The 23,516-nt window shown below is 37.7% G+C and overlaps 1 protein-coding gene across 1 annotated transcript in view; it reads right to left on the bottom strand.

Moving 5' to 3' along the window:
• Window positions 1-22,866, bottom strand: part of LOC138821641 (vacuolar protein sorting-associated protein 45) — a 53,046-nt gene extending 30,180 nt beyond the window's left edge. Inside the window, exons 1-13 of the mRNA XM_070014095.1 lie at window positions 22,738-22,866; window positions 22,024-22,158; window positions 18,284-18,344; window positions 15,496-15,575; window positions 14,328-14,396; window positions 14,077-14,214; window positions 13,305-13,415; window positions 10,044-10,178; window positions 9,332-9,445; window positions 8,782-8,949; window positions 3,556-3,714; window positions 2,434-2,541; window positions 1,292-1,413 (exon numbers count right to left, since the gene is read on the bottom strand). Of these exons, the coding sequence (XP_069870196.1) occupies window positions 1,292-1,413; window positions 2,434-2,541; window positions 3,556-3,714; window positions 8,782-8,949; window positions 9,332-9,445; window positions 10,044-10,178; window positions 13,305-13,415; window positions 14,077-14,214; window positions 14,328-14,396; window positions 15,496-15,575; window positions 18,284-18,344; window positions 22,024-22,158; window positions 22,738-22,830 (1,493 nt within the window). The 5' untranslated portion in view covers window positions 22,831-22,866. The remainder of the gene's footprint in view (window positions 1-1,291; window positions 1,414-2,433; window positions 2,542-3,555; window positions 3,715-8,781; window positions 8,950-9,331; window positions 9,446-10,043; window positions 10,179-13,304; window positions 13,416-14,076; window positions 14,215-14,327; window positions 14,397-15,495; window positions 15,576-18,283; window positions 18,345-22,023; window positions 22,159-22,737) is intronic.
• Window positions 22,867-23,516: the final 650 nt, after the last annotated feature.

Here is a 23,516-nt window from a genome sequence, read left to right as displayed (position 1 = left end):
TCAGGCCCCACGACCAACAACAAAAAAAGAAATTATTATAACAATAGTAAAATTTTCACATTGTGCTCAGCAATATATTAGGCCCTTTATAACATGTAATTGAAATTTTTAAAAATGTAAGTTTTTTGGGGTTTTTTTTTTGGTCATTGGGCCTGAACTCTGGGTCTGGGCACTGTCCCTGAGCACTTCAGCTCAAGGCTAGCACCACTTCCAGTTTTCTGGTGGTTGACTAGAGATAAAAGTCTCATGGACTTTCCTGCCTGAGCTCCTTTGAACTGTGATCCTCAGATCTCAGTCTCCTGAGTAGCTAGGATTACAGGCATGAGCCACTGGTGCCAGCAAATGTAATTTTTTAACTAGGCAGAATTTGTATATATTTAAAATTTCAAGTTTGCTTAAGTAAACTCTTCTAGACAAGTTTTGTTTTTTATTAAAATTAACCACTGAAAATTATAACTAAAATAAAGCCAAGTTTTTCCCTTGTATAACAAATACCCTTTGTTAATTAGGTCTCAGTTTGTATACTGGCCACATTTGGCAAAGTCCAGTCTTTAACCCAAATAGTAACAACCTGCTCTGGATGGCAATCAAGTAGCAAATCTATTTTTGGCTTTAATGTTTGAAACTCCAAATACCAGATGCCATAGAACTAAACCTTAAATGGCATAAGTTCTGATGTGCTTCTTAAAACAGAATACAGGGGTTTGGGCCCTCCAAGACACCTGTTTCTATATAAACAAGTAAATGTCAAGTTTAGTAGGGCAATTCATATCTAATACTGACATATGTAAAAACTAAAATAATTGGGGTAGAACAAAATGATGTAAACTCAGTGTTCATCTCTAACATCACTCTGAATTTCTCAGTGTTTCGTGTGTGTGTGTGTGTGTGTGTGTGCGCGCGTGTGTGTGTGCGTGTGTGTGCGCGCGCATGCGCATGTGATACTTCCAGGGCTTATGCTCAGGGTCTTGCATTTTAGCTTAGCTTTTTCACTCACAACTGGTGCTCTGCTAATTGAGCCATGTCTCCAAGTTTTAGTTTTAGTTGTTTTTTTTTAAATTTTTTTTTTGGTCCGGTTATGGGGCCTGACCTCTGGACCTGGGCGCTGTCCCTCAGCTCTTCAGCTCAAGACTAGCGCTCCATCACTTGAGCCACAGTGCCACTTCCGGTTTTTTTCTTTTTTGCTTATGTGGTGCTGAGGAATCGAACCCAGGGCCTCATGCATGCAAGGCAAGCACTCTACCACTGAGCCATCTTCCCAGCCCCAAGTTTTAGTTTTTAATCTTGTTACCTGTCTCTGAGTGTGCTGGGGCCTAGATAAGGATAGAGGTTTTCCTTAAGTCTTCCTTTGATGAGATGGTCCAAAGTTTCATGTAGGAAGGGCTGATGCTGTGTATACACATTTTCTACTCCCTAAAATGGGGAGATGGTTCTTATGTTATTTTTAGAATCTAGCAACATAACAGTCAATAATACTCATGTTAGGAAAGGACATGCACTCAATAGAGATTTAATGGACTATATTCAAATAGGAATTTTAGAATATTTAAAAATCACTTTAATTACCTAGAATATTCCAAGCCAATCACATAAAATACTGAATTTAAGGCTAGTTATTGAAAAATAATTTAAAAACTGCAATTGCCTAACTCTTAACCTTTACAGAGTTTCATTCTTCTGTGAAAATGTTCAATATAGGTAAAGCAAACCAAAGAAAAGGACTGTATAAAGGAGACTGTAACCACACAAGAAAACAAAACCATCAGGAAATATAAGACAGGTTGGCAGATCAAAATATAATTTTGGCCATTAAAAAAAAGTAGTATTCTTAAAAGAGCAACAAATGGGGCTGGGAAGGTAGCTCAGTGGTAGCATGCTTGCCTCGCATGCATGAGGCCCTGGGTTTGATTCCTCAGCACCACATAAGCAGAAAAAGCTGGAAGTGGCGCTGTGGCTCAAGTGGTAGAGCACTAGCCTTGAGCTGAAGAGCAGAGGGACAGTGCCCAGGCCCAGAGTTCAAGCCCCATAACCTGGGGGGGGGGGGTAGGGGGGAAGAAAAAGATCAACAAATGCTTTCTTTCTCTTTTATTTTCCTTGAAAGAGAAACTACCTAGCAAATCTTAAATTATAAACATGGAAAAAATAGCTATGACTAATGGAACTGTTTGGCTTTTTACTCTTGAATACTTTCTGGAAATGTCTAGTTATTTCCTGCTCAGCTATTTGATCCAATGCTGATACAGCTGTAATATAGAAAGCACTAAAAAAGAAAGCTTTCAAGAGCATATCTGCTCTAATTTCATTTAATTGACATAGTACTAAACCAGCAGCAATCCATCCTAAAGATACTTTTAAGATCACATTCCTTTCACTCTCCGCTTTCAAAGACTTCCTCTATTTCTCATTTAAGGATGCATGGAAGAGATATCTTACCTTCAGTCCTTTGAGAAACTGTTTGGTAATAGCTACAGCATCTTTGGGGCTGAAGAGGTCACTTCCTCTAACTCGTTTACCACCGTATTCAACAACTGCAGACACGAGCTATAAAAAACAAAAAAGAGAGAAATAATCTTTTATTGCTTTGGGGTCAAGAATCTCACTTTATAAAGAAGTTTAAGCTGGGTGCCAGTGGCTCACGCCTGTAATCTTAGCTACTCAGGAGGCTGAGATCTGAGGATCACAGTTCAGAGCCAGCCTGGGCAGGAAAGTCCATGAGACTCTTATCTCTAATTAACCACCAAAAAAAACAGAGGTAGTACTTGGCTCATGTGGTAGAGTGCTTGCCTTTTGCTGAAGAGATGAAGGACAGTGCCCAGGGCCCAGAGTTGAAGCCCCACGACCGACAAAAAAAATTTTAAAAAAAAGTTTATTAAAGAAATAAGATATTAAAGGAGATTAGGTTAGGTTTAGAATTGGAATGTCTGATGGATAACACGTTGGACCCAGGCTGTTTGTAAATTTATTTGATAAGATTACGGCATTGAAGCTGTATAGAAGAATGTTCTTTTTATATTTAGAAAGGCATGCTACATTGTTTAGGTAAACTGGGACCATAATTTATTTTAAACCAGTTTAGCACTTGTTATAAATACAAATATAGCAAACATCAACATGTACTCGTGTGGTAATTCCACTTTTTTTGCATGACTAAGATTTTTCTAATAAAATCTTCAAAAATAAAAAAAAAAAAAAAAAAAAAAAAAAAGATATTAAAGGAGAAAATTATACATTTTTTTTTGAAAATTACACATTTCTTTTCTATAAATGAAACAAAACCATGCCAGGTACTTGTGGCTCAGTCCTGTAATCCTAGCTACTCAGGAGGCTAAGATTTGAGAATCACAGTTCAAAGTCAGTCTGAACAGGAAAGCCCATGAGATTTTATCTCCAATTAACTACCCCCAAAAAGCTGTAAATAAAGATGTGGTTCAAGTAATAGAGCACTAGCTTTGAGCACAAAAGCTCAAAGACAGCACCTAAGCCCTGAGTTCAAGCCCTAGGATCAAACAAACCCAGAATTATGTCTCAAAACACCTTCCCACCCAACCCCGTTACCTTTCGATACTTCTCAGAAACACCTTTATTTCTGAGGTCAACTATTAGTCCTGGAAGGCTGTTGCTGCTGTGTCGCTCATAATGTAAAGCATAAAGCATCACCAGACGAGCAGCATCAAACTCTGTCACTTTGGGATTCTGCAGAAGTCTCTTTACATTCTGAAGAAAGATAGATCTGATAGTTATCCTCCTTTCACTTAGGTGATCTCTCGTATAATCCCTTAGATCTATCTAGTTAACTATTGAATGATAGTAACCAAAATAACTACTATGGCAATGTACAGGTCATACTGCCTCAACATAGAAAATTAACTGCCTTTTTTTGCCCAAGATAAGATCTAAGTAAGAAAATTCATTCCCATTGTTGTTACTTCCTTGCTGAAATCAGAAAAAGATACTACCTTCTGCCATTTCAATCAATATAATACATAACTGAACCTGCTAGTACTGACAAGATGATTTGCAAAACTCTTAGTGCTATTAATGGATCATTGCAATGGAGACAGGTTGGTAGAATTTTACATAGTACTGCATTAATTTCTAAGAAACATCAGAAGTAACAATGTGCCTCAATATGGTTGCCAGAGACATGAGAATGTGACAGCATGTAATTTAAAACTGATACCTGTCATCTTAAGGTATAGGAACTGAGAGCAATGGGAATCAGAAGAAACTATGTCATCCTCACATCAAGGATTTCCTTTTTTATATTTATTTATTTTTTTAAAGTCCCAAACACTTCTCATCTTCACAATGATAGTCAGCATTATCTTAATCTACATCATTTATGAACTCTATGACCTTTAACAATAAAACTATTGGTTTTTTACAAATCAGGTGATATGTACATTTCTTTCCTTTTGCTTAGTATCAGCTGTTCCCTTTTTCTCCCTCATTCCCTCCCTCCCGTCACTGAAGGGCCTCCTTATATGGTACACATTTTATTGCATAGCAAAGAATTTAACTCAAACCGACATATACATTTTGAGGCTCCACAAGGTGTTGTGTATGCCAAGCACTGCTAGGGAAACACAGATGAGTGAAGCCAATTTCTGTCCCATTTTATTGGTTGAGATGGAGTCTACAGGAATTTTGCCTGGTCTTGTCTTGAACCTTGATCCTTCCTATCTCCTTACCTTCTCAGTGCTAGGATTACATGTATGAGTTGCCATGCATGGAATGCATGGTACCACTCCTATTTTTCCTGAGATTTAGTATAGTATTTAGATATACTGACTTGTCTGAGCTCACCCTTGAAGACTTGGCACAGATCTGTGGGATGACTTTGTTTTTTTGTTTTATTTTTTGTTTTGGGTCCGGTCGTGGGGCCTGAACTCTAGGCCTGGGCGCTGTACCTCAGCTCTTCAGCTCAAGGCTAGGAGCTCTACCACTTGAGCCACAGCGCCACTTCTGGCTTTTTTCTTTTTGCTTATGGGGTGCTGAGGAATCGAACCCAGGGTCTCATGCATGCAAGGCAAGCACTCTACCACTGAGCCACCTTCCCAGCCCCTGTGGGATGACTTTGAATAGTCTATTTTGCCCACTTTCGAGCTACCAGGACCTACCTCATGTCTCAAGTCCATGTCCTAGCTAGACTTACCAACAGTAATCTATAGGTATGAGCCAGCACAAACACACACAAAAGTAGATAGTGAGCTGGGGCTGTAGCTCAATAGCAGAACTTTCCTAGCATGAACAGGCCTTGGGTTGATCATCAGAACTAAAACAAATAATAATGATGATGGTAATAATATAAAAGCAGATACTTAAAAATATGAGCTTTGTGATTCACTTAATATTTTTAGAACTTAATTTTACTGAGGTTTTCTTGTTCAGGATGCTAGGGTTTTACAATAAGCAATACATATGGACTCCCCACATCATAAAGGATTTCTTTGACAACATGGTTTGAATAGTCCATAAAGGGAACTTTTGTTTAACAGCAAGTGAAGGGGTTATAACCCTCCTATGGGTTATGACATTTCGTGGCTTGACCTTAGACAGTAATACGTCAAAAAGCAATGAATTGAAGTTTGTAGTTGAGATGGAATTTGTTTTATTCATCATGGTAAGTTAAAAATGAACATATTCTGCCACTTCTAACTACTTATTCTGCAGGCTAACAAAAATTTGGTTCCAGAACCAAACATGCACCATTTAAGCATATCCATATCCTCAAAACAGATGAATTTGACTAGTGGTGAAGATTTTTCAGATCATGAGGGGAAACATCTTTGGAAAGTTCATATTACAGGTTTTCATTTGGAAGGGAAAAAAAACAAGATAAAATTAAAACAGTGATAAGAAGGTACTTTACATAACTATAAAGCAATAGTATCATTGTGATTTTCAACACTGTGATGTTTCCAGAGGAAATTTTGATAAGTATTTAGAAAATTAAAAACAAAAATGGTGCCAGGCATGAGAGCACATCACTGTAAATCCAGTGTGCAGGAGACTGAAGTAGGAGGCTTGTGAATTTGAGGCCAGCCTGAGCTACATAGAAAGACCCTGTCTCAAAAAAACTGAAGAGGTTCTGGAGGCATGGCTCAAGTGGTAGAGTACTTGCTTGGCAAGCATGAGACCCTGAGTTCAAATCCCAGTATTGCTACAAACAAACACATACACAAGAGGAAAAGAAACCCAACAAACCTAGCCAAACTAAACTAGTAACAACAAAACCTTGTAAGTCCTAGTAAGGGCCTTGGTATAAGCAGTCACAGGTGGAATTCCTTTTTTTTGATTTCACCATGTATATAAAAAAGTTACATTTAGGGAAAGGGAACCAACATTACAAAGCATCTATCATATGTGAGGCATAGCACACTGAATTCTCATAACAACAGCAAAATTTGGAATCATTATTCCTGATACATAGGCAAAGGTGGTAATTTCCCCAAAGAAAGTGGTAAATAGAAACAGGATATAAGCCGGGGAAATCTGACTCCAAAACCTATGCTGTTTCCAATATACCAGGCTGACATAATTTTATAAAATAAAGTAGAAATGCAGCAGAGAAAGGAAAGAAACTAAATGTTAAAATACCATGTCCTATAACTGTGCTTCTTGTAGGTAACTTAGAAATGAGCTAACTCTCAAAAGATTTATTCCTAAATTACTTGTCAGTGGTATCTCTGACACATCATTTTTTTTTTTGTCATTTGACAGAATGATTGTGTCATTTCTCAGGAACCTTGGAATTACCTCTAATTTGTTCTTTCTATCCTTATATTCTATCTGTCACTTAATTCTTTTTTTTTTCTCGTTGCTATGTCTCCCAGATTTGTACCTTACTAGACATTTTTATTACTATCTCTGTAACTCTACAAGGCTCTCTGGCTTCCACTTTTCACCTCTAGCATGTTCTTATTAGAATTTCCCAAAATACATAACAACTTTGTATGTAGACCCTATACTGGATCTCCGTCTATTTTAGCAAATAGGAATTATTCTTACAAGCATCTTCATATACTAATTCCTGTTTATGAATTCAATTTTATCTTCTATATCTCTTCTATATCCATGCTAAAGAAGTCAAACTATTATTTCCTGTGTCCTTTTGCATCTTTGCTTTTATTGTTCTTTTTCATGTGTGCATATATAATTCCATGGCTTGAACTCAGGGACCTTGGGCTCTTGCTTGGCTTGCTTACTCACAGCTGGCACTCTATCTCTTGAGCTCCAGAAAGGCTTTTTGCTGGTTAGTGAGGGATCAAGAACTTTTCTGCCTAGGCTGGCTTTGAACCACCAAACTTGATCTCAGCCTCTTGAATAGTATTACAGGAGTGAGACACCAGCACCTGGCTTGTTATTTCTGGATAAAAATTCTCCTTCAAAATCTTATTCATTCAAGGTTGGAAGCATGGCTCAGATGGTAGAGTACTAGCCTGCTGGATGCTGGTGGCTCACTCCTGTAATCCAAGCTACTCAAGAGGCTGAGATCTGAGGACTGAGGTTTGAAGCCAGCCTGGGCAGGAAAGCCCAGGAGTCTCTTATCTCCAGTTAACTGACTAAAATAGCCATAAGTGGAGCTGTGGATCAAGTGGGTAGAGTGCTAGCCTTTAAGCAAAAAAGCTAAGAGATAGTGCCCAGGCCTGAGTTCATGACCCAAGACCAACATCAAAAAAAAAAAGAAAAGAAAAAGAAAAAAAATTTGTTCACTCTTTATGGTTCTTCTTAATGTTGTCTTTTTAGAGAAACACTGCTAGTACCCTTAAGTCCTATTACAGTCAGCATCACAATTTTGACTTAAACATTATCTTGAAATATTATCCAATGTTTTTGCCTTAGTTTTGTCTCTTTAACGAGACATTAAATTTCCCGAGGTAAAGATCTAATATGTCACTTCTAAAATCCTCCAGTAGCTTTCATCATTTTGACATTAAAGCCCAACCTCCTTTCAATCTGTTCCAGTCTGTTGTCCTAGATTATCTAAAACCACTCCTTGGGTCATATCTTGAACTATTACCTGTTTACACACACGTACCTCTATGCCTACATTTTCTCTGCTGAGAATATTCCTCCTTTTTTCTCTACTTGATATTTTTACTAATTTATCTGTCCAGATCCAGTTTGTATGTCATGTTCTCTAAGAAACATTAAGAAGCCTCATCATTGGAGAAATCAGCTGTTCTTCCTCTATATTTGTAAATCCTCCTGTGGAAGTGTTTATTGCATGGTATTACAATTCCTTTTCATTTCTTTCTTTCCTTCTATAGTGCGAACACATTGAAAAAGAGGTATCTTATTCATCTTTTTATCCTAGATCATCAAAAAAGTATGTACATGTAGCAGACATTCATATGTTTGTGGAATAAAAAGCAATCTTAAATTAATAAAAAAAAAGAAAAAAAACTTATCTGTCATATGTATTATACCTATTTTATAAATGTAAAAACTGGTTCAGAAGTTAAATCAACAACTCCAGGTTACAGAGTCAGTAAGTGGTAAACCAAACACTAAAATTCTAGTCTAACACTCTTTCTAGTAAGTAAGGATGCTTTGATAAATACTCAATGAACCCACTGAACCCTTGGGATTAGATGTTATATTTCTTCTGGGATTCTTATATGTCCATCTTAAATAGTATTCATTTGTTCTTGCCTCAACTCCTTGCTTAAGCCAAATTGTTAAGCCATGTTGGTGAAGGTTTACTTGCCTTTGCATCTCTTGCTTTGCCTGGTACAGTGTTTTACACATAGTAGGTGCTCATCAAATTAGACTGACCTGAAGAGCACTAGAATGGTCATTTTGACAGGCCAATTCTTGCTCAACCTCTGAAACTTCCAGCAGATTCCGCTCACTGACCAACCGAGACAGTTCTCCAACTACTGTCACATGCTTTGATACAGTCCCAGACATCTTCTTAAACTGTGGATAATTCTCAACAAAGGCCTGCCAAGGGAAAAACATCAGTGGGAGATTGTGTTACTTTTTGAATGAGGATAGGCATGTATGAAGAAGTAATTTTAAAAAGCAGGAGTAATTTTTCTGTCCAGGCAAAGACATCTACTACTCTTAAACACAAGGCATTTTATTATGCTTAAGTCTATGTCAAAGATTGAGTCTTCAAAGAATCATGAAAAACAGAAAAAAAGCACATGGCTGATGATGAATGTTGCACTGTATTGTTTACTAAAAGAGGGACATCAAAGAAAATGTCTTAAATGAAACAAAGTGAATCAGGTAGAAATAAGATCCAGAATATCTCAGAAATGTCATTTACATGTGTAGTTCCAAAGACATATATATAAGACCATTGATGTATTTGATTTACCTTCATGTCTGCTATTGATTCTAGTTTTTGTTGTTCTTTTGGTTTCCTCTTCTGGAAGTCTTCCATAAGATTCTTTATATTGCTACCAATCTCTGCAAAGTTTAGGTACATATTCTGTGAAAAAAAAAAAGTTGGAAGGGGCTGAGAAGGTGGCTCAGTGGCAGAGTCCTTGCCTTGCATGCATGAGGCCCTGGGTTCGATTCCTCAGCACCACATAAGCAGAAAAAGCTCAAAGTGGTACTGTGGCTCAAGTGGTAGAGCACTAGCCTTGAGCTGAAGAGCTGAGGGACAGTGCCTAGGCCCAGAGTTCAGGTACCATGACTGGCAAAAAAAAAAAAAAAGTTGGAAGTATAGTTCATCAAATAGTTTGACTATTTAAAATAAGAAATGAAAAAGAATCATGAGCATAGTATTGAAGGGCAAATTCCATTTTAATTACCAAATCTGGACATTATCCAGAATCTAGTGATGAATACCATTATTATTCTCACAAGGAGCTACTGGAAGGAAGGGAAGTAAATAACTATGTGATTTCTATGAAAAAAAAGTTAATAGATCAGAATCTAAGGATTTTGTTGCACTAAGATGCATCCTGCTCTTGTCCTTTCACATGAAATCCCTCATGTGTCCCCACTCTAACAAGCCAACATTGATCTTCTCACATAAAAATAGCTGGACAACTAGAAACAATAAAAAAATTAAAGCCACGTACATTAGCATAGAATTCATCATTTTCAGCAGATAGGACCACCTCTCGTAAGTCTTTACTGATCCCCGGCACTCTGGAAAGATCAATCCGATTGTTGTTTATGCCTAGTAGTTCATGAACCATGGCTTGGTATGTCCACTAAATAAAGAATTATAATAAAAATGGTAGTAACTCGTAAATGGAAATATTAAATGTTCAGGAAAACAAACAGAACTATTAACATTCTTAATAACTAGCCTGTGTTACATGAAGATTCTCTAGTTAGTTTACATTACTCTAATTCTTCATGCCACAATATGTATTAAGATTGTCATTTTTTAATTGGTTAAACACCCAAACGTCAAAATACTTTTTGATTTCACATTTTAAGAAGAAGGGCAGCAAGATGAATATTCATGATAGAAAGAAAACAAATTAGATCTATCATTAGCTCCAAGTTTTGCCTGTGAATTAAGAGTATATTTTTGGCTTCACAGATAGGGCTATATTGGTACTGCAGTTACAAGCTGTACCATTTCCTGTGCGCTTCTGTGGTTTTCTGCAGCAGGAGAAGTGTGTTCTTGCAGATCTGAGTGGTGCTATATTTATCCTGGAACTACTAATAGTATCAGAAAAAAAAATTGTGAGTTGATGAAAACATTGGCACATTCAGAAACTTGTCTCTGAATTTATTATATTTTATATTTTACCTAGAATGAGTTGTGAAGGATCAGTTTCCATCTTTAAAAATGTAAATGTATTTGGTAAAACCAGAAAAGAGAAACTACAATTTTGCTTTGTCCCTATTTATGAAGAATGGATTACTATTATTCATAGGCTCATTACAAAAGTAGAATCCAAATGCTAGAAATATTGTATATTTGTAGCATATGCATTTTATCTCAAACTAAATTTATTAAGAAATAATTTAAGAGATAATAAAGAAGGTACTTTATTTCCTAAAAGTATTTGCAAAGGAATCCTTGAAACACCAAGTTCCTTTAGGGCTTAAATTAAGAACAACAAAGTTATATGTTTCTGTGGACAGCATTCTGTGCTTGGTTCTACAGCACTTACTCTATAATGAAAATCATCATTTTTTTCTTTCTTCATTGGATTATGAGTTCTTTGAGGATTCAGACTATATCTCTAACCTATTATTGCCAATGCTTAGTTCAATACATGGTACACGTTCTCAGTGAAATTTATTGAATAAATAGTTGCTTTTCTTCGGAACATAGAATTATAGACAATTATATTTCTTTCTACTCTTTTATACTATCAAAAGTTCCTTTAGTGAACAATTTTAGAAATGCAGAGTTCCCTTTACACGATAGAGAAGTTTTTTCACTCTCCAACCACAGATTGGACACTATTATAAGCTGGGAAGAAACTGAAACATATGCCTTTCTTATAAATCCAGACACTTGGCGCTGGGAAGGTGGCTCAGTGGTAGAGCGCTTGCCTTGCAAGTCTGAGGCCCTGGGTTCGATTCCTCAGCACCATATAAGCAAAAAGAAAAAAGCCGGAAGTGGTGCTGTGGCTCAAGTGGTAGAGCACTAGCCTTGAGCTGAAGAGCTGAGGAACAGCACCCAGGCCCAGAGTTCAGGCCCCACAACCGGACCCCCCCCCCAAAAAATAAATAAATCCAGACACTATTAACAGGGCACCTTATTATGTGTAAGGAACTGTGTTTTCACGTGTAAGAAAATAAACACTGGTGATATAGTTTCACCAGGATAAAACAACCAAAGTTACAACTTGGTGAAGTATGAGATGTAACAAGGAGTTCTACAGTGAGTTTAGGGCGAAAAGAACATGCCTGACTGAAAGAACACAGTACAATCTCCAAAGAGATGTTATGTGGCTTTTGGGTGGTCCTAAGGACAAATATTTTGTTTTGTTTTGTTTTTATTGGTTGTGGTGCTTGAACTCGGCCTGGGTGCTGTCCCTGTGCTCTTCAGCTCAAGGCTAGCGTTCTACCACTTGAGCCACAGCACCGACTCCAGCTTTTTCTGTTTATGTGGTACTGAGGAATCGAACCCAGGGTTTCATGCATGCTAGGCAAGCACGCTACCACTAAGCCACCTTCCGAGCCCAGGACAAGTATTTTGAAAGGTGAAGATGGGAAGGAAAGGTATTCCAAACATTCCAGAGTCTAGACAATAGTTAAGAGCAAAAGCATGATGGCAAGAAATGATATGGCATCTTTGCATCAGTGAGCTGAAGGTTTTGTGCAAGGTTTGGTACATGCTATGAAAACTCTTTCTAACCCAGTAGGCAAATGGGAACCAACAAAGATTTCTAAGCCAGGATCAATAGGCTTACTGTTATTCAGGAAAAGTCACTTAACAACATTGGGTTTGTAGAATATACTCAAGTGAGAATAAATTAAAAGTGAGGAATCAAAGCCAGGAGCTGGTGGCTCACGCCTGTAATCCTAGCTACTCACGAGGCTGAAACCTGAGGATTGTGGTTCAAAGCCACCAGGCAGGAAAGTCTGTGAGACGCTTTTTTTTTTTTTTTTTGTCTGTGAGACTCTTATCACCAACTAACCACCAAAAAGTAGAAGCACAGCTGTGACTCAAAGTGGGAGAGCATTAGCCTTAAGCAAAATTGCTTAGGGAAAGAGACCAGGCCCTGACTTCAAGCCCTATGACCAGAAATAAGTAAATTAATAAATAAAGAATCAAATAGATGCTATTCCACAAGAAATGAGGGTCTACAAGGAAATAACAACAAGACTGGGAAAGAAAACAGAGAGAAGGAAATATTGGAAATTAGAAACTACACAGTTTAGCCGGGTGCCGGTGGCTCACGCCTGTAATCCTAGCTACTCAGGAGGCTGAGATCTCCTGAGCAGGAAACTCCGTGAAACTCTTATCTCCAATAAACCACCAGAAAACTGGAAGTGGTGCTGTAGCTCAAGTGGTAGAGCGTTAGCCTTTGAGCTGAATTGCTGAGGGACAGCACTCAGGCCCAGAGTTCAAACCCCACGACTGACAAAAAAAAACAAACAAACAAAAAGAAACTACACAGTTTAGGAGTTACTTTGATTATAAGTGGGAGCTTTGTAGAAAGGGATTGGAAAGATAATGCAGAACAAGGAGTTAACAATGTGGCTGGAAAAATGATACTAAACTACAAGGAAATACAAGGCAAAAACCAAGAGTAGCTGACAATAGGAAGCAAATAGAATGGACAATATTACTTATTTCCATATCTGCACTTTGACGAATACCACTTAAAATCATCCTTTTTTTAGGCTAATAGAAGGCTCTGCACCTGGTTGAGTAATGGAGTGATGGCATCATCGCAGCGATCTAAAATAAGTAGTAGTGGAGGAACCTCTGTCCGCCGGAATTCAAACAGTTCATATTCTTTAGTAATCACTTGCTGGTGATGTAAAAGAGAAAAATTGCCTGGTCAATTAGTTGTCTATAGAGATGATAAAAATAGGAAATAAATAAAAAACATACACAGTTCTTCACACCTTCATGGGCTTTCATAAAAGAACTCAGAAGTTTCACAAAGTTTTACAGCATACTATTTAAGAGATTAAAGCCTGAAACCCTACTTTACAAGTGGCTTACCTGGACCTCAAAGTGTTAAATAGCTTGTGAATGTGCCTTAGGTTAAACCTAACAGTCTTAGCTATTAATTTGTTACTTTTTTGTTTTGAATTCTATAGACGTGCTTCTTTGCCAGTAAATATAACAAATTGTTAACAGAAAATATTCCTGATAGTTTCTGAAATATGAGGGACATGACTGGATTTGATGTTTCAGAATCAAGGATAGGTACATATGCATGAACACACATACATACATAGACATATATACATAGATACACAGCATTTATGCATATGAGAGTCAGAAAATTAACAGTACAATCTCCAGGTAATGAGATTATACTCATTTCTAATTTCTTTCTCTGTATTTTCTATATTTTCCAACATGAAATAAATGAATACATATTTGTTACTGAACAGATTAACAAATTTACTTAAAATTTAAAAAAAAAAAAAAAAAAGAATCCAGGATAGGGAATGCCCTACCTTAACACATTCTGCAAGTCTCTTTGCTGCCTCTGATGAAAGCTGATAACGGATCATGGGACACTTCTTCAGAGATAAAAGGAGAGCTGTCAGTCCTTGAGTTGTTCTGGAGAGTTGGGCTGGATCCCAGTTTCGACCCTGTTTGTTAAAAAAAACATTAAATTCAAACATGTTTTAATTTTTTTACCTGTCCAATTATTATTAACTTCCAATTGATGAATTAATTTAGTTTTAAGTTTTTTTTTCCATACCTGACAACAACCCAAAATATTGAGGGAAAACAAATGTGGATTCACAGCAATATAATCACCATAAAATTCCTGAAATAAAGCACCGTGATCAGTCATTCTATGAACTTCAATTATAACAAGCAGAAATATTTTCAAGCAGAAATAATACAAAAACATTAAAGTAAGTAATAAAAGGGTGAAGGAATTAAAATCTTTTTTTAAAAAACTGTAGAGGTACACATATTTCTGGAGGCCTCCAGGCCTTATTTTATTAGTAAAAAATAAAACCCTGTCATGGGATATACAGCGTTACATTATACCTAGATAAAAGAACTTTGCCATCCTTTTATTTCTTTCCAATATAGTCTCATGAGGGACAATATGATTTAAAAGAAGTTATCTTTTTATTAATTTATCACCTAGGATGTTCTTCTGAAAAATTCAAAACTTTGCTGCTTATGAAGGCACTATTTTTCACTTAGGTGATAAATATATCCAAATGTTTGTGATAAATGTATTAAAGAACAATGTATTAAGTAGTCAAGCAGGAAAAGGTAACATAATATGCCCTCACATATATATGGCATGCTAAATAATGTTTATAGAGTTTCCAAGATTTAACCTAAAAACAAAAGTTTAGAAAAGAGAAAATTACAAACAGTAACTATAAGAAAGCTCCCTTACAGGGCTGGAAATGTGGCTTAGTGGTAGAGTGCTTGCTTAGCATGAACGAAACCCTGGGTTCGATTCTTTGGTAACACATAAACAGAAAAAGCTGCAAGTGGTGCTGTGGCTCAAGTGGTAGGGTGCTCGCCTTGAGCAAAAGAAGCTCAGGAACAGTGCCCAGGTCCTGAGTTCAAGCCCCTGGACTAGCCAAAACTAAAAGAAAGCTCCCTTACAATATTTACTTCCTACTCGCCCAATCAGGCACAGTCCCATTGATGAATGTACTTGTCTTGACCCTGTGAAGCCCTGCTTACCAACTCATTGCCCATTCTTCTTCTTTCCACTGATTCCTTTCAGATCCAATTTTATACCTCTTTCAACCTTTTACATGTAAATATAGTCTCGTGTAATGCACATTTATTTGTCTGCTCAATTGCCTCTCTTGAGACAGCATCTTATTTTGACACTAAAATCTTTTCAAAGAGCTAATATAAGAGATATGTTACAAAACCAACTTATTTACCTGAACCTCAGCCACAACTTCCTGTTCATCAGCTTCAGCTAACGATTTCACATCACTTTTGCTGATCACATTACTGAAATCTGAAACAGACACAGGAGTTCCATTTGACTGTAAGGAGATTATCTCTGCTGCAACTAGACATAAATGGGCCTGATAGTTAAAACCTAATGAATAAGTAAAGTTTAGTTCAAAATATGGTATATGCCAAAGCCATACGCCTTCAAATTGAAAACAGTTTATAAATGCTTAAATCTATAAATAATACAAAAAAGACCACCATAGGAAATACTAGAGAATCTTCTTAGGTAATCAAGTTATTATATGAAAATAGTAAATCAAGGGAAAAAAGCAATGCTTCCTTTTAATCCTTTCTTTTATGTAAATTATATTAAATAGTAGATGAGGAATTTTTTTGCCCATATAGGCCAAAAACTCAACCATTGAACTACATTCCCAACCCTTAGAAAAATTTTCTTATTTTTAATTTATTTTTTGTTGTCAGTTGTGGGGCTTAAAATCTGGGCTTGGGTGCTGTCCCTCAGCTCTTCAGTTCAAAGTAAGCACTCTACCACTTGAGCCACAGCACCACTTCTAGTTTTCTGGTGGTTAATTGGAGATAGGAGTCTCATGGACTTGGTTGCCCTGGGCTGGCCTTGAATCGCCATCTTCAGATCTCAGCCTCCTGAGTAGCCAGGATTGCAGGTGTGAGCCACCGCTGCCCAGCTAGAAAAAATTTCTTTATAAAATATTTCATCTAGCCAAGTGCTGTGACCCAAGCTATTTGGGAGGCAAAGGTTTGAGGGAGCAAGATTTGAGGCCAGTTCATCATAAAAGTTCACAAGACTAAGACTCCATCTCAACCAAATGGCTGAGCTTTGGTAGCTGGCACCTGCTATCCCAGCTTTGGGATAACATAATGGGTAGGCCTGGTACTGTGAGCCTGTCACCCCAATGATTCCAGAAAGCATAAATAGACAGGCTGCAGCCCATGCCAGCCAGAATATAAAACTAGTCCCTACCCTGAAAATAACCAATGCAAAAATGGGCTGACAGTGTGGCTCAAGTTGTTAAATCACTTGCCTGGCAAGCACAGGACCCTGATTTTAAATCCCAGTACTGAAAACAAAAACAAAAACAAACTAAAAATAAAGAAGAAAGCCAGGTGTAGTGGCACATGCTGTCCAGAGTAGTCCCAGCCAGCACTTAGGAGAATACATTAGGAAGGTTGTAAATTTGAGGCCTGCTTGGATCACACAGTAAACTCAAGGCCAGCTTGAGTTACATAACTCAATCTACAAACAACCTACAAAATCACTACCAAAGCAAAATATAGAAGAAATGTTACAATTGAATTAGATGTCCCTAGTGATGGACCCTAAGCACTGAGCATCAACAGTTGTTGGTGTCTCAAGAACAAACAAGTAATGAAATGATGCAATATAACTTATTGAGTATCCTGCCAAAGACAAATGGAAACTTAACCCAATCAAGGCTGTACATCTATCTAGGAATTTACAGGTAGAGGAATATTTTAAACTGCAAGAAACATGTAAAACTACTTCCATGGTGGTATAATTCAGATGATCCAGACTATGGAAAATTTAGTTTAATATCTTACAATAGGCACTAAATTCTAACACAGGTTTTGGAGGGAACAAACCATATGCAAACCATAGCACATGTAAATCTTCAATTATTTCAAAATTAAAAGTGTAATTAAAAAAGAAAAATGATGACTATTAGCCAAAAACAAATAACTAAAAGAAACGAACAAAAATTGGGATGACAGACTAACAAAATAGCTCATTCATACCTTTTGAGATGTTATAAAGGATCAAAGAAAATAAAATGGATAATTCTTTTAAAATGTAGTGTTGTTACAAATGTTAATGTTTTGTATAATTATTAAATTATACAATATGTGGACTATAGTGTAAACCCTAAAACTCAAAAGCTTTAGAACATCTTAAATGTCCTACTGACTGAGTGTTGTTTTGTCCTTTGTTTTGGAACCATTGCTAATTCTTCAAAGATCAATAATGACATCTAGAGGAGAACAGATGTAACTTCCATAGCAGAATGTATTAGATCAGAAAAAGCCACCTCAATTGTATAGTAATCATAAACCTACTTTATTTCCAGACTTCCAACCCATAACTACCTGGTGATTTTTACATTCATGCATTACATAAAGTAGCAAAGAGAAGCTGGATATGTGCAAAGTAAATCTTTACTTTTCTAACGCACCAAGTATAGCATGTTCCCAAATAAAATCAGCATCTATATATCAATTTGTAAGTGAAATATAGAAATAAGTAAACATGACTTTGGTTTTGCTTCCTTTTTGGTGGAGGTAGAATGTAAAATTTGACAACTTAAAACTTTTTACTTATGAAGCATCTTGAAAGGCAAAAAAAAACTAAAAAGGCTTTTACTTTTTAAGAAGACAATGATAGGGAGGTGAAGGGTAAACAAAGGAGGAGGCTGCAATGCTTGGTAAGAAATGTATGCATTATCCTGCCCATGTAATTGTAGCCCCTCTGTACAGTATGTTCTCAAATAAAATAAAATAAAATTTAAAAAAAAAAGAAGACAATGATAAATGGAAATCATATTTAGCTCTTTTTAAGAGAATACTGGCTACAATACCTTTACTACTTTGAAAGGCTGTCACATAAGCCAGACTTTTACAGTGAGGGATTCAATGGACTTGATGATACAAAGTGCTCTATGGAACATAAAACCTGGGACGCATATACATGACTGAACAAGGAACTAACATACTTACAAATAAAATATATACTGTATTTGGGTCTTCGGAGTTCCTGAATCAGATAATCCACATTCTCCTAGAAAATACAGAACAATTAAACAAAGCAGATATGAAGAAAACTGCTTAAATCGAAAAGTAATAAGTATTATCCATTGATTGATTGATTTACTGAATTGATTGTATGCTGAGGACAAGACTATGTGTTAGCTAGTGAGGGCTGAAGACAAAAAGGAAATATTAAATATGACAACTAGAATCATACATAGGATTTAATAGTATACATATATTAAAATTAATATACAGTTAATATTAACTACCTTTATTTTTTAATTTAAATTTTATTGTAAGGGTGATGTACAGGGAGGTTAGTTATAATTATATAAGTAAAATAAGGAGTACATTTCTTTTCTTTTCTTTTTCTTTTTTTTTGTCAGTTGTGGGGCTTGAACTCTGGGCCTCGGTGCTGTCCCTCAGCGAGTTCAGCTCGAGGCTAGAACTCTATCACTTGAGCCACAGCACCTATTCCAGTTTTTTGGTGATTAATTGGAGATAAGAGTCTCAAGAACTTTCCTGCCCTGGTTGGCTTTGAACCATGATCCTCAGATCTCCTTCTCCTTAGCAGCTAGGATTACAGGCATGAGCCACTGGCACCTGGCTAGTACATTTCTTTTTTTTAACAGTGTTACCCCCGTGCTCGTTTCTTATCTTGGCTTTATTAAGATAAAAATATAAAGGATGTAAGTTGGGTGCTGGTGGCTCACGCCTACTAGCTATTCCAGGAGCTGAGATCTGAGATCTGTTTCAAAGCCAACCCAAACAGAAAAGTCCCTAAATTTCCAGTTAACCAGAAAAAGAAGTGGAGCTGTGGCTCTAGTGGTAAGAGTGCTAGCTTTAGGGATAGTGCCCAGGCCCAAAGTTCAAGCCCCAGAACTGGCAAAATAAATAAAAATGTTATTTTATATATATATGATGCAAATAATGTAATATAAAATAATTATGCAAATTTACTTCAAGATGCTTGTCTGTAAATTGTATTCATATAATCAAAATCTTTATTTAGAAAATTAAAATGTGTGTAATCCTTTAACTTATTGGGACTGAAGGGTCTGCACGACTGTAATGTTTGTGAAGTTTTGCAAACAACATGCTGACATTTTCTTTCATTATTTTAAAATATGATTGTTAGGAGCAAAACAACAGTTTTTATATGACCTTTCTAACTATGACAATTCCAACTATGAAAAGTCATGACATGTATTTTATTTATATTTGAGACTATAACACATGGATAAAGTTTTATATAAACTGGCTCCAAAACTAAACATTCTATGGTCTTTTAAAATTTAATATTCATTTTTATTTACACTATGAAAAACAGCTTAAGGTATATTATTTACTAAATGGAGAAAAGTAAATTATCATCTAGACTTAAATGCATTAAAAATTAAATGACAAAATCTTAAGGACAAACATTTTTATGGCAGTCACGTAGGCTTCGTAGGTCTGCTATGTGGATCTTGAGCTCTCTATTTTCTTGCTTCAGTATCCAAGTGCTAAGAATTGCAGGAGTGTATCAATACATCTGGAAAAAATTATTTTTTGGTGATACTGAGTTTTGAATTCAGTCTTGCACTTGCTAGGCAGACACTCTACCACTTGAGTCACTCTATCTGCCACTTTTCGAAGTTTTGTTTTTTTTTTTAAATGATGCCAGTCCTGGGGCTCAAATTCAGGCCCTGTTCCTAAGTTTTTGTACTCAAGGATAACACTCTACCACTTGAGCCATAGCTCCACTTCTGGCTTGAGTTGGTTATTTTTGAAATAGGGACTCATTTTTTGCCCAGGCTGGCCTGGACATTGATCCCATTTGTGCTTTTTCCATAGCTGGAATAACTGTACACACCACCATATCCAGCTGCTGGTTGATATGGAGTTTCCAGACCTTATTTTGTCTGGGCTGGCCTTGAACCTTAATCTCCTGCCTGTCTCCAAGGTAGCTAGGATTACAGACTTCAAATAAAAATATTTTAAATCTATGATTACTTTCTCATAATATGCTAGGTAAAAAAGACGAAGCCTAAGAGAGTTTGAGAGTGCATATTGCTGTGAAAGAGGTTCTCTCACAGTTGGGGGAATAAAGAATTAAATGATCTATTAAAACCTGTCTTGAAACAAAATTTTATGAGTCAGAACAACAAATATGAAACAATTTATATTCATCAAGTTATATGAAGCAAATATTTATTAAGTGTTCTCTGTAGCAACTACAGAGGACACATTAATGAGAGAAAATAAATATAACTTCTGCTCTCATAGAGCTTACTGCTGACAGGAAAGACAAATATTAATCACAAACCATGTAACTTTACCATGACAAGTGACTGGGAAGGGAAAAGATAGTGCTGCATTTAATCAAAGGAGTTTGACCTGGTCAGTAAGCCCTGGGAGGGTTTTCCTGAGGACTTGAGAAGTTCTAGACAAAAGGAGGAGCCCATGCGAAGTCCTGTGGCATGCTGGAATAAGAGGAAATGCAGTGGACTAAAAGACTATTGGTGTAGGTGTAGAGTACAAAATGGAAAAAGTTTGAAACAAGGCTAAAGAAATAGTAGAAATTAGACCACAATGGGCCACAGAAAAGAGTTCTGTCTATGTAACAAAAGCAATGAGAAGTCATCTTAGGATTTCAAGCAACAGTGATATACTCAGATTTTTATTTTGAGAAGTACACAATGTACAAGCATGGTGAAAGTGCAATAGAGTTGAAGAACATGGATATGAAACAAGAGAATATACAAAATAAGATAGAAATAGCAAAGAATTTATGTTCCAGTCCTGGGGCTTGAACTCAGGGCCTGGGCACTGTCCCTGAGCTTCTGCTCAAGGTTAGCACTCTACCACTTGAGCCACAATGCCAATTCTGGCTTTTTCTGTTTATGTGGTACTGAGGAATTGAACTCAGGGTCCCATGCATGTTAGACAAGCACTCTACCACTAAGCCACATTCCCAGCCCTAGCAAAAGATTTTTAAAGGAGATGCTCAAATTTAGAAAGTGATGGACAAAAACTGAAAAATGAGTTGAGCACTGGTGGCTCATACACATGTAATCCTAGCTACTCAGGAGGCTGATATCTGAGGGTCATAGTTTGAAGACAGCCCAGGCAAGAAAATGAGTCTTTTATCTCTAAAAAGCTGAAGTGGAGCTGTGGCTTAAATGGCAGAATGCTAACTTTGAGCAAAAGAAGCCCAGTTGGAAACTGGAAAAGCAAAATTGAGTTACAGGAAGGTAGGATACATAACGGAAGACCAATCTAGCAATCTAGTGACTATTGGGTCACTAACTATAGATGTAATCATGAAAGTAAAATTAAACTACTATTTGTTTCTAGGTATAGATGTGAATAAAATGGAAAAGGTTTAAAAATACTAACAACTATATATAAGATTAAGTAAGTGCCAGTGGTGTTAACTGAAAAGTATGGAAGTTAATCCAGGAATAAAGTGATATGAGTCTCTATCAGAGTAGTTAGTAACTTTGGGAAGTGCCATGAACCTCAATAGCATCTTAAAGGAAAAACTGGCTGAAAGGTGTACACCGATCTATGATAAAGAGAAGAATGAAAGTTGTAACGGACAAACTAGGATAATTATGATACACAAATGATGATAATATAAATTTATTTTGCCTTCATAATGCTTTCAGGTCAGAATGCTCTGCATTTGTCTGGGAAGACGGTAGATCAAGTTTGTGTAGTACCTTTGTAGGTCGAAGAAAACAAATTGCCTTCAGGTGTTTCATGATCTCTCGATTTTGAGAATCAATGCGTTCAAAGAGGTATACTTCCTTCTGAAGAATCTCTGATTGTGTATATACCATACTCACGATACCAGTCTGGAAAGGAAAAGAATTAACCAGGTGATGCTAGTTCAGAAAGAAAACCTTTAAAAAATTTTTTTAAGAAAGCACTAAGATCTAACTTGATAAGCTCTAAAATACAGAATAACATTCACTGAACATCCAAAACAGGAAGTAACGTGTCAGCATGAAAAACAATGCTCTGTCGGAACAGGAACAATCCATAAATTGAACAAGAAATGTTTCCCATCTCATTCAAGTGTTTCCCTTTCTTTATGTCTGTGGCCAACAACCTGTCATTCCAGTTTGAGCTGTAACAGCTTTTCTTGGAAAACACCAGCCTGAGTGAAAACAGCAGGAGTGTCCTGAAAGCTTCCACGTATGCTCACACAGGAGCTGATTTCTTAGTAGAGACATTGTGTCGGGTACAAGAAGTCTCGAGGCACCGATTCAGAGCCATTTAGATGGAAACCCCCCTGGGAAAGCCTCACACAACTTTCCAGTGCGACACAGGACTGACCCTCATTACCCCGAATTAAATGGCATTCGGACGGGCTACACACCCAGGGAGGGAGGACCCGTCCGCCAACCCACGTCGAGCCAAAGCCCACTCACCGTCTCTTTGTCCATGAGCAGCACTTTCATCCCAGGCCCGCTGTCCTCTATCATTTTGGAAATGTACTGCTTCACAGCAAAAACCACGTTCATGGTGGCGAAATGTCAGGTGCCCCCCACGACTCTCCCCGCCCCCTTCCTCCGGCTGAATTAAATCCCCCCGCCCCCGGCTCAGTTGGCCGGGTCTCAGCTGCTTCCGGCCAGGCGGTAGCTGAATTCCGGAAGTCCGGGAAGCCACGGAGCTGGGAGTTGTAGTTCCGCTCGGAGTCCCGGGAGCCGGGCCTCTCCGCGGGAGGAAACCCCAGACTGAGATACCCTGCGTCCCGCCCCAGCCGGCCAGGAGGGGGGGGTCTGCGAGCCCCAAACTTCCAGACCCTCCCCGCCCTCCTGGCCTTCAGTCCCATAGGCCTGGCCGTGGCCTGAAGCCTCTCCTGCGTTGGCAGGGAGGATGGCGCCGCGTAGTCTGAGGCCGGCTGTGAGGCCGAAACGGGGCCGCGGGTGGCCGTGAGGGATGCGGGGAAGAAGCCGCAGGCCCGCCGGGCGCCGGGGACGGCGCGTGGTAAATCACACGCAGCCATGAGGAGGCCGTGGCCAACACCGATTGACAGGCAGGGAGAGCGCCTGTGTGTCGTGGCTGAAAGCGAGGCCCGAGTTGGTTTTCCGCAGAGAAACACACTGCTGCAGTTAAACAGGAATTCGTTGAATGAGAGGACCAAAGGGACTATCTTTTAGGAATGTTGGGGGGCTTCAGACTGCCCCGGGGGCCTGTACCTGGGCAA

The sequence above is a fragment of the Dipodomys merriami genome, unplaced genomic scaffold (genome assembly GCF_024711535.1).
Source record: "Dipodomys merriami isolate MVZ:Mamm:240054 unplaced genomic scaffold, mDipMer1.0.p SCAF_92, whole genome shotgun sequence".
NCBI lineage: Eukaryota > Metazoa > Chordata > Mammalia > Rodentia > Heteromyidae > Dipodomys > Dipodomys merriami.
The sequence above is the reverse complement of the archived record's forward strand: the minus strand, read 5'-3'. Positions and strand labels throughout refer to the sequence as shown.